Source organism: Arachis stenosperma, chromosome 3 (assembly GCF_014773155.1).
Source record: "Arachis stenosperma cultivar V10309 chromosome 3, arast.V10309.gnm1.PFL2, whole genome shotgun sequence".
Lineage (NCBI taxonomy): Eukaryota > Viridiplantae > Streptophyta > Magnoliopsida > Fabales > Fabaceae > Arachis > Arachis stenosperma.
The window spans coordinates 26,664,881-26,677,100 of NC_080379.1; the positions used below are offsets into that span (position 1 = coordinate 26,664,881).

General features: G+C 34.5%; 1 protein-coding gene and 1 non-coding gene across 2 annotated transcripts; both read left to right on the top strand.

Annotated features, from left to right (window-relative positions):
• Positions 1-267: 267 nt before the first annotated feature.
• LOC130971804 (small nucleolar RNA R71) lies at positions 268-375 on the top strand. The gene has a single exon (XR_009083013.1). It is a non-coding gene; the product is annotated as a small nucleolar RNA R71 (small nucleolar RNA).
• A 5,715-nt stretch (positions 376-6,090) lies between these two features.
• On the top strand, positions 6,091-7,806 carry LOC130970065 (PLASMODESMATA CALLOSE-BINDING PROTEIN 5-like). Its single transcript, XM_057896025.1, has 3 exons — positions 6,091-6,690; positions 6,920-6,947; positions 7,041-7,806. Exons 1-3 carry the CDS (start codon positions 6,324-6,326, stop codon positions 7,219-7,221), a joined length of 576 nt encoding a protein of 191 aa, XP_057752008.1. The 5' UTR covers positions 6,091-6,323; the 3' UTR covers positions 7,222-7,806.
• The last annotated feature ends 4,414 nt before the right edge of the window (positions 7,807-12,220 follow it).

The following is a 12,220-nucleotide window of genomic DNA, read 5'->3' on the forward strand; positions in this document are numbered from 1 at the left end:
GACTTGTTGAGTCAATATCTTGTTCTGAGCCAATATGGCATTCAGAGTGTCAATCTCAAGAACTCCTTTCTTCTGACTAGTCCCATTGTTCACAGGATTCCTTTCAGAAGTGTACATGAATTGGTTATTTGCAACCATTTCAATCAATTCTTGAGCTTCTGCAGGCGTCTTCTTCAGATGAAGAGATCCTCCAGCAGAGCTATCCAAGGACATCTTAGATAGTTCAGAGAGACCATCATAGAAAATACCTATGATGCTCCATTCAGAAAGCATGTCTGAAGGACATCTTCTGATTAATTGTTTGTATCTTTCCCAAGCTTCATAGAGGGATTCTCCATCCTTCTGTCTGAAGGTTTGGACTTCCACTCTAAGCTTACTCCATCTTTGTGGTGGAAAGAACTTTGCCAAGAAGGCATTGACTAGCTTTTCCCAAGAGTCCAGGCTTTCTTTAGGTTGAGAATCCAACCATATTCTAGCTCTGTCTCTTACAGCAAAAGGGAATAGCATCAGTCTATAGACCTCAGGGTTAACCCCATTAGTCTTAACTGTGTCACAGATTTGCAAGAATTCAGCTAAAAACTGATGAGGATCTTCCATTGGAAGTCCATGGAACTTGCAATTCTGTTGCATTAGAGAAACTAATTGAGGCTTAAGCTCAAAGTTGTTTGCTCCAATGGCAGGGATAGAGATGCTTCTCCCATAGAAGTCGGGAGTAGGTGCAGTAAAGTCACCCAGCACCTTCCTTGCATTGTTGGCATTGTTGTTGTTTTCGGCTGCCATGGGTTCTTCTTCTTTGAAGAATTCGGTCAGGTCCTCTAAAGAGAGTTGTGCTTTGGCTTCTCTTAGCTTTCTCTTCAAGGTCCTTTCGGGTTTAGGATCAGCTTCAACAAGAATGCCTTTGTCTCTGCTCCTGCTCATATGAAAGAGAAGAGAAAAATAAAATGTGGAATCCTCTATGTCACAGTATAGAGATTCCTTGAAATGTCAGAGGAAAAGAGAAATAGAAAGAAGAAGGAGAAGAAGAATTCGAACTTTAATTAGATAAGGTTCGAATCGTGCATTTAGAAGGAGTGGTACTCCATAAATAGAAGGATGTGAGAAGGAGGGAAGAGGATTTTCGAAAATTCAATTAAAAGATTTTGAAAACATTTTGAAAATTTGATTGATAATTTTCGAAAATTGAAAGTGGAAGAGAAATCAAGTGATTTTTTGAAAAAGATTTTGAAATTAGAAACTAAAAAGAATTTGATTGAAAACTAATTTGAAAAAGATATGATAAAAAAAATATGATTGAAAGGTTATGGTCTTAAAAAGATGTGATTGAGAAGATATGATTTGAAAACCATTTTAAAAGATATGATTTGAAAATAATTTTAAAAGATTTGATTTTGAAAATTAGTGACTTGCCTAACAAGAAAAGATATGATTCAAACATTAAACCTTTCTCAACAGAAAAGGTAACAAATTTAAGATGTTCAATCAAATCATTAATTGTTAGGAAGTATCTTTGAAAAAGGAAGGAAATTGATTTTGAAACCATTTGATTGAAAAGATATGATTTGAAAAAGATTTGATTTTGAAAAACTTTGAAAACTTGAAAAAAAATTGATTTGAAAACAAAATCTTCCCCCTAGCACCATCCTGGCGTTAAACGCCCAGAATGGTATACATTCTGGCGTTTAACGCCCAAAATGCTACCTTTTTGGGCGTTAAACGCCCAACCAGGTGCCCTGGCTGGCGTTTAAACGCCAGTCTGCCTTCTTCACTGGGCATTTTTAAATGCTCAGCTTTTTCTGTATAATTCCTCTGCAGTGTGTTCTGAATCTTCAATCCCTTGTATCATTAACTTGAAAAGACACAAATTAAAAATATTTTTGGATTTTTAATAATTAAAATGCAACAAGAATCAAATAACAATGCATGCAAGACACCAAACTTAGCAGTTTGTATACTACTGACACTAATGAACTGAAAATGCATATGAGACACACAAAATACTCAAGTCAATAGAATTCAAAGATCAGAGCAAGTGAATCATCAAGAGCATCTTGAAGATCACTAAGACATATGAATGCATGCAATTGACACCAAACTTAGGATGAGACACTAGACTCAAACAAGAAATATTTTTGAATTTTATGATTTTTTAATTTTTTAATTTTTTTTGTGTTTTTCGAAAATTAAGTAGAAAAAGAAGGTATCAAAATTCTTAATGAGAATTCCAGGAATCAGTGCAATGCTAGTCTAAGACTCCGGTCCAGGAATTAGACATGGCTTCACAGCCAGCCAAGCTTCCAAAGAAAGCTTCGGTCCAAAACACTAGACATGACCAAAGGTCAGCCAAGCCTTAGCAAATCACTGCTCCAAAAGCAAGATTGATACGAAATCAACAAGCTCTTGTGGTGATAAGTTGAAACCTCGGTCCAATCAGATTAGACATGGCTTCTCAGCCAGCCAGATTTCAACAAATCATCATAAAACTCTAGAATTCATCTTCAAGAATTTCGAAAAAAAAATACCTAATCTAAGCAACAAGATGAACCGTCAGTTGTCCAGCCTGAACAATCCCGGGCAATAACACCAAAAAATTGATGTTGTTGCCGGATCTTGGCACTGATGTTACCAAAGGCTTGCTCAAAACTAGAACAATCCCCGGCAACGGCGCCAAAAACTTGGTGCGCGAAATTGTGAACTATACTTTTTCACAACTCTCATAATCCCTGGTAATGGCTCCAAAAACTTGGTGCGCTCAATACCATGGCATTACACAACTTCGCACAACTAACCAGCAAGTGCACTGGGTCGTCCAAGTAATAAACCTTACGTGAGTAAGGGTCGATCCCACGGAGATTGTTAGTATTGAAGCAAGCTATGGTCATCTTGTAAATCTTAGTCAGGCAAACTCAGATATATATGGTGATGAACGAAAATAACATAAAAGATAAAGATAGTGATACTTATGTAATTCATTGGTAGGAACTTCAGATAAGCGCATGAAGATGCCTTCCCTTCCGTCTCTCTGCTTTCCTACTGTCTTCATCCAACCCTTCTTACTCCTTTCCATGGCAAGCTCGTATAGGGTCTCACTGTTGTCAGCAGCTACCTCCCATCCTCGCAGTGAAAGCTAATGCACACACTCTGTCACAGTGCTGCCAATCACCGGTGTGGTTCCCTCCCCTACCGGAATAGAATAACTCTTTTGCGTCTGTCACTAACGCCCAGTAGGTTACAGGTTTGAAGCACGTCACAGTCATTCAATCATTGAATCCTACTCAGAATACCACAGACAAGGTTAGACCTTCCGGATTCTCTTGAATGCTGCCATCAGTTCTTGCCTATACCACGAAGACTCTGATCTCACGGAATGGTTGGCTCGTTTGTCAGGCGAGCACTCGGTTGTCAGGCGATCAACCATGCATCGTGCAATCAGGAATCCAAGAGATATTCACTAAGCCTCAGATGCTTGTAGAACAAGAGTGGTTGTCAGTCACTTTGTTCATGAGTGAGAATGGTGATGGGCGTCAATCATCACCTTCATCATGTTGAAGAACAAGTGATATCTTGGATAAAGAACAAGCGGAATTTGAATGAAAGAACAATAGTAATTGCATTAATACTCGAGGTACAGCAGAGCTCCACACCTTAATCTATGGTGTGTAGAAACTCCACCGTTGAAAATACATAAGCATAAGGTCTAGGCATGGCCGAATGGCCAGCCTCCCAATGATCTAAGAACTAAAATGTCCAAAGATGATCTAGAGATCTAAAAGTGATCAAAAGATAGATGAAAATACCATAGTGAAAGGTCCTATATATAGAAAACTAGTAGCCTAGGGTGTACAGAGGTGAGTAAATGACATAAAAATCCTCTTCCGGGCCCACTTGGTGTGTGCTTGGGCTGAGCAATGAAGCAATTTCGTGTAGAGACTCTTCTTGGAGTTAAACGCCAGCTTTGGTGCCAGTTTGGGCGTTTAACTCCCATTTGGGTGCCAGTTCCAGCGTTTAACGCTGGGATTCCTTGAGGTGACTTTGAACGCCGGTTTGGGCCATCAAATCTTAGGCAAAGTATGGACTATTATATATTGCTGGAAAGCCCAGGATGTCTACTTTCCAACGCCGTTGAGAGCGCGCCAATTGGGCTTCTGTAGCTCCAGAAAATCCGCTTCGAATGCAGGGAGGTCAGAATCCAACAGCATCTGCAGTCCTTTTTGGTCTCAGAATCAGATTTTTGCTCAGGTCCCTCAATTTCAGCCAGAAAATACCTGAAATCACAGAAAAACACACAAACTCATAGTAAAGTCCAGAAAAGTGAATTTTAATTAAAAACTAATAAAAATATACAAATTATCCGCTCATCAATACACGACGTTCAATCACTGGTTACTGTTTTTATCTTGGGTCAGCATTGATTAGTTGGAAGAGCAAGAAACAATCAACCGCCTCCAGGTCTTCATCTGAAGCTGAATATCGTGCATTAGCAAATGCTACTTGCGAGGCCCAGTGGCTTTCTTTCACTTTCCAAGACATTGGCATGCCATTTACGGCTCCGATTACCATTTTTTGTGACAACAGATCTGCAATTCACATTGCCGCCAATCCCATCTTCCATGAGCATACTAAGCACATTGAAGTTGACTGCCACATTACTCGTGAGAAGCTACAAAACGGCTTGACGCACTTATTGCCCATTTCCTCTGCTGATCAATTGGCAGACTTTCTCACCAAACCTTTGGCACCCTTTCTCACCAAACCTTTGGCACCATGACCTTTCTCCACCAATTTGTCCAAGCTAGGACTACTTGATCTCCATCGTCCTAGCTTGCGGGAGGCTGTGACTTGATTGGTTCAACCCAATAAGTTAATAATAGTTTGTTAGAGATAATTAATTTATAAATCAAAGCAGTTAGAGATAGCTAACAAAGTGATAATTAGTTGTAGATATTTTTGGTCACTTGATAAGTTTGTTACAGATGAATTCATTCCCTGATGTATATATATTAGCCTCATGACTAATAGAAAACCCCAACCTTTCTGTTTCACTTCACAAAACTATTTCCCTTTATTCTCTCCTTCATCTTCTCTGCATCTCCAACCTCTCTATTTTTCATCCTACTTTCACATTCTTCTCCTCTCAAGAACTCATTCCACAGAGTTCGATGAGAGCTACTGTCCTTCTCGCACGCATTTAACAGAATCAAAATCAAAATCAAAAGAAATTTTATTATAGAGTACTTAAAGATTTTTCATGAAAGACAGAAAACATTGAGTAATATTTTTGGGTGTTATTATGAATTTCTAGTTGCATGTTTTGAATGGATACAGAATGATGGACAGTAAGAAGGTAAGAGTTGAAGAAAGCAATAAATGAACAAAAATCAAAACTCATTTACCTTCACATTAATCTTGAAGAAGCATCACGCATTAGTAGAAACGAAGAAGAATGGATAGAGAGCTGAGAGATGCTGTTGCATGTTGCAGAGAGTAACGCTGCTGCTATTGGAGACGCTACTTGAGATGAACAGCGAGCTCAAGAATGCTGATTCGTGTTGAACGTGCTCCAGCATTGAGAACAACAAAGATGGCGCGCAAGAGTGTAGAGGAGAGGCTAAAATTTTTGGGGAGAAGAAGAGAGCGTGGTAAAGGAATGTGAATACACGCTCTCTTTATGGGTTTGGGCTTGATTTTGTTTGAGGTATAAAATTAGTATTGCTGGTTGTTTGCTGGCCCAAAAATTAGAAAACTGCTGGCCCCTAGCGGTGCTCATAACAATATTCTTTCTTTATACTCTTTTCTCTCTTTACATACAATACTATATATATATATATATATATATATATATATATATATATATATATATATATATATATATTTTGGTGAACATTAATATTAAAATTTTATAATTTTTTATCTTATATTTATATCTTATTTATTTATTTTACAAAAGATGAGGATTTAAGTAAAAAATACTTTTAGTTTCAAAATTTATTAAGTCAATTAACCGAAAGAAAGACAGAATATACAAGGATAGTATAGTATTAGCAGAAAAGAGAGTGCAAAAAAGACAGCCATTCAGTGGTTCCGGTCACTGTTACAAAAAGCACCCTTCACACTCTCAACTTGTCTTCAAACACAGTCACCAACAACAGCACCAATAATCACTTCTATTTCTTTCTCTCTGTCTCCTCGATTTCCCTCCAGAACACCGCAATAACGGTCATATTTCCCGATAAAAAAGGAAAACTACCTCAAACCAGCAGTACCAATCTCAAAACCGATTTCACATCTTTCTTCTTCGCCATCTGATCTCAAACCACGTGTAAAACATGCACAGACCAAAAAGCTTCTTCGTCTTTTCGCCCTACTTTCACCGACTCATTCTCCTCCTCTTCCTTCTCACACTCACCCCGTTTTGTGGCGCTTCTGGCGGCGGCGGGGGCATTCCGCCGCAGGAGCTCTGGTGCGTGGCGAAAAACAACGCGGAGGACTCGGATCTGACGACGGCGCTGAATTGGGCCTGTGGGCCTGGTGGGGCCGACTGCAGCCCAATCCAAAATGGAGGACCATGCTACGACCCAAGCAATACTCCGCTTATGGCTTCCTATGCTTTCAACGATTACTTCCTGAAGCATGGCTTGACCGATGATAGCTGCAGTTTCAGTAACACCGCTGCTGTTACTTCTTTGAACCCTAGTCAGTAAATAAAACCCCTCATTTAATTTTTTTTTCTCCTATTTTTATCTTACTTTTTTGGATCAGAACTTCATGCAAGGTAGATTTGGTTCCATTCGTTAGTGTGAATTCAGCTTATTTTGTTTTTAATTTGCTTAGAGTAAGATAAGATTAAATTAAATTAATGCCGAAATTTAAGGGAAAAAATTATGAGTGAAGACTTATGCGTTAATGGTTTTTGATTTTTCAGGTAATGATAAATGCAAGTTTCCTTCCAGGTGAAAACTGCTTTCTTTCTGCCTTTTTTCTTTTTAACATTAATTTTGTTAAAGGGAAATTAACCATTTTTTAGAAACACATTATACATGCAGTTTGAGTGTGAGCAATGGAGGTGTTACCGGAACAATGTCGTCGACGTCATCGTCGTCATCATCATCAGTGGGATTGGGACCCAGTGAGGATATGAGTGGAGGCAGCAAAGTTTCTTTGAGGTGGTGGTTTTGGCTTTTGAGTATATCACATTTGCTGCTCATGGTTTCAGTTTTTGGATAGTAAGAAGTAAAACTATTTTTAGTAGCCCCTTGAATTGGGAAAGGAATATGGCAAAACATAAAGATGTTTCCCCTTCCTTGTTCACTTTCACATAGCTTAGGCAATTTCTAAGAATATTAACTAATATGCGTTTACTATGACAGATTAAGGTTAATGAAATATATATTTTTGTTCCTGCCTATCATATCATCTTTTGTCTCTAAGAACTAATTGGTTTGGAGCTTTCTCTTCACACAAAATTCTGAAAACAAAAGCAAAATTCAATCCGTTTTGGTCACATATTCGTTTTTCACTTGAATGTGATTCAGAACAATCTTGATGTGTGTTAATTCTTAATTGCTTCTTGATAAAAAAGAAAGGGATCGAGTCAATTCTTCTCTATTTAACAATCGTTTGAGAAAAAGAACTTTCATCCCAAGTCCCCTCAAATTGAGAGTTCTGGTGGAATGGGATTGAATCATTTCCATCCTAAACATTCTATACATGAGTCTGTGCTAATGTAACGTGTGATAATGCTCTAAAGTATCTTGGGGAAGATATATATGATAGCTATCAGCACCTATAGTAGCTGTCATATGTTTTCTATTTTTGGGGTCTGCTTTATCCTTTACAGAAGTAATCTACAAGGAATTTGAAGTCCTCGTGATTCTTGATTATGGATTGTACATGGAATTTGAACTACTCATGACTCTTGATTGTACTTCTATTCATGATTCATAGTTCTAAATCGTCACATGGGAAATGGTACTTTTAAAAATATGGCTCGACCTTCTCTATTGATAACTGATAAGAGAGTTTTTAAGGAAACTTCCAAAATGATACGTTTGCCAGCATTATAATTAGTCATGGATTGTACTATGATTATACTATAGGAACTATATAAGTATTGTTAAAATTAAAGTTATATATATATATCTTTTGATTTTCGTAACAAAATTTTTAGACAATACTTTTTAAAAATTGTTATTTAATAATAAAAAAGTGTTATTTTAATCTTTTCTGCTAACTTTTTTATGTACTAATTGCATGTTAAAAGTTTAGATTATTGATATTATTAATATTTTTTATTATTTTCAATTTTTTTTTAAAAAAAACATATATTTCGTTTATACTGAGTATATCTCGTTTATAGTACCCATCTCTTATCTCGTTTGTAAATGAGATAAGAGATGATATTTATTTTGATAAATATTTTTTAAATTATTTATTTTAGTAATTATTATATTTATTTAATTTATAAAAATAAAAAATCCTAACAATACACGGTTGAATTTTTACATATATCCAATCAATTTGATAATAATAAAAATATCTTCTAAAATAAAAAATAATAATTTAATTTTTATTAATTTTGTAATTTATATGATGACTCACTATTTTGAATTGATAGTAATTAGATATTTTATATTTTTATTTTATAACTTTTTTATTTTATAAGAGATTAATTTTTACTTATATCTGGTTCAAGTCCATTGTATTAATAAACAAATGATAAGTCTATACTTATTGTTTGTAGTTGCCAAATATATATATGTATGTATTTATTTATTGGGAAGTTGAAGCATGACATGTATTTTATTTAAGTATTTTCCATTCTTTTCACTTTTTGGTTCTATGAGTCTAATCCGTGTAATTCACTTTATAAATGTGTAAATTTGTGAAGTATTTTCACTTTTCAGGATAGTTCAACCAAAGTTTTTTTATTTTTTTGGACTGTACCAAAGTTTTTTTTTCTCTCTTTATGTTTTTTATCTTCTGTCAGGTCTTTTTTTTCTTCCTCTTCTTCTGGATCTTTAACGTTTTTTTTTTTTGGCAAAGGGAGATATATTCATTTACTGTGAACATGATGAATACAAAATGTCCATTGTGGATAATCAACAAAATATAAAAAAAGGAGATATCTTGTGGATAATCAATAAAATGAAATGAAAGTTCTCTAAAACAGAATTTTTTTTCTATTGGGGAGCCATATTTCACTCTTATTTACTTAAACATCATAGAAACCTATCTTACAGACATCTTAATTTCAAAAAACAAACAAACAGTACATACATCGGCCTAAGTTATCAGAGTAAAAAAAAGTGTAAAGATCATGACAAAATATGGAATGGAGTCTATTGAAGGTAAAACTATATGGATTCAAAAGCTAGAACAACAAGGCTTTAAGGATGATTGCCTCAATTTGGTTGAAAAATTCATATGTCAAAAGGAGATGAATCTCAAAGCATGCAAGACTTGCTGAGGAGTTGGATAAAATGGGTCAAGAGGTGGAGGAGATGAAGAAAGGAAAAGAAGTAAGAGCCTTGGGTAATAACTCTAAGTTAGGCCAGATAAATAGTTTGAAAGTCCAATAAAAAGTATTTCAGAGTGAGAAGGCCACCTGTGATTATCCAATTAAAGGAAGCATAGGAGAAGAAGACAAAAACAGCCCAATGAGTAAAGATATAAATAGTGGAAGGGTTCTACAAAAAGAGAAGCCAAATTCCTCAACAACAAAGCACCAACCCACCAGAGGATCCTTCCAACAGCAAATTAGAGGAATTAGGAATGGGAATAACAAATGGAGGACAACATGCCTGAAAACGTTGGACAAGAAGATCTAAAAAGGAATAATATGGAAGTTGAAGTATCAAAACCCATACAATCAACCAGTTGGCACAGAGAAAAAGGAAGAAAAATGGCCGAACAAGAAGACAAGAGAAGCAAGAAAATACAAAACACAGAAGATGGAATACTCTACTATGTTGAGCTTGCAAGTGATGAAAATGATGAAGAGGATAAAACAGAGGCTGAGGTTAATACAAGGGCAGAAGGATGGGAAGTGAAACTGATATAGAATTTGGAATCAAGTTTGAAGTTGAAAACACTACAAGAATTTGACAAATTAGCGACGAACTTTTGTGAGAAATATTTTTTTGTTACTAATCCATCCCTAATTAGCGACGAATTAGTGATACACTAACAATAAAATATCCGAACTTGAGACAAGTGACTGATTAGCGAGAGATTCACGAGTAAATTTTTTTCTAGCAAATTGAGTTTTGTAGCTAAAAAAATAGTGGTAAAAATTTTTTCACTAATTGGTCACAAATTAATTAGCAAGTGACAATGTTCTAGCAAATCAGTCACTTAGGGATTTAATCGAATAAAAGTAAAGCAGTAAGGAATATTATTGACTTGTCACTATTCTATCACAAGTGTTTGATATACAATTAGCGAGAAACAGTTCACACATTAATTTGTCGCTAAATAAACTATGAGAAAAGAGTAATTAGTGAGGAACAATGTTCCTAACTAATCCATCACAAAGACTTGAAATGCATTTTGCGATGGAAAATTTCCTAGCTAATTTGTCACCAAAGTTTTATTTTAGCGAGCAACTAGTTTCTAGACAATTTGTCTCATATTATTGTAAAATTCAAATTAGGTTAGCGATGGAAAACATTCGTCGCTAACTCGTCACAACGGATACATTATTCAGCTAGGGAAGTGTTCCTTCCTAATTAGTCGCTAAAGTGGAAATATGGATATTGAGCACCTAGGACCTCAGTAGTGAGAAATTTGCGACCCTTTAACAACTGACACACTTCGTTCGCTAATTTCAAGTCGCTAATTAACGAGCAAAATACATTGTCGCTAAGTTGTTGCAATTTTAATTTAGCGAGCGATTTAGCAATTGCAATGTTGTCGCAAAGCAAAAACTGTATCCTACTTATTTTGTAGCAAATTACTGACTAATCTCGTTGGAAATCCATCGCAGAAATATAACAAATCCAAAGCTAACCGAAAATTTTTTTTGAAGTAACTGGTCGCAGTTGAGTCACTAATCAAAAGCTTATTTAGTGAGAAATTAGCGACCGCTTAACAACTGATAGACTTTCCTGCTTATTTCATGTTACTACTAATTTGTGAGAAAAAATATTAGTCCTTATTATGTCCTTATTTCATATTGCTACTAATCACTAACCTCTATATAAATTCATGAAAAGTTTGAAATAAATTTGCCAAACACACTATTGTAATTTGTCACTAATCTAAAGCTATTTTAAACAAGAGAATAATTAAAGTCCTAAAGTCGTGACTAATAATTAGTTAGCTAATTTTTAATAACTAATAACTTACAATATTTTACAAAATATCAATTCTAAAAAATTTTACAAACAACTCACATTAAAAGCTTTTCTTAAAAAAAAGGATTTTTTTAATCTAATTAAATCACAAATTTATTGTTATTTTTAATGAGAAGTTTGCTGTTAATTTGAATTAAAGTTTAAAATTGATATAATTAAAAGAAAAGTTTAAAAATTCAATATTTTTAAGAAATGGGAGCATAATGTTAATAATTTTCAATCACAAAATATACTAGAAAAATATATAATAGACAAGATAATTAAATTATTATATATGAAAATTTATTTGCATATGATCGTGCAAGTTTTATTATTAATTAGAATCATTTCAGAATTCATTCAATAAAGATTAATATGAGCTAGTTCTTGAATTAATTAGGATCGTCAAAATGAGCCAAAATTCGTCGGACTAGCTCGTTTACCTGACTTAAATAGATTGATGTTTGACTTCAAAATCAAACTCGTAAAAATCAAATCTAAACAACTTAGTTCGACTACAAAAAAAAATAACGAATTAAGCTAGTCGATTCTTGATCCAAACGGATGTCTCTTTTTTTTTTCAAAATAAACTAGTACATTTTTTCTTTTTTATGAATCCGACTTAAAACTTGACTGGTACCCTAAAAAAAAGTAACACGGTAAATTTAAAAGTTATTTTTTTAGCTAATATTATTTTTTTTAAATTGCTCACCCTAAAACTTAGTTTTTTTCTCAATATTTAATTAAAAACAAAAAATTAACTGGGTTAGACTCTGGCCATAAATTATTTAGAATAGTTAGAAAATTAAAACCCATAAATAAAGAATTTTTAATAACTAAAACTATATTGTTACAAGAAGTAATCATCAATACCTATACTATATATATAA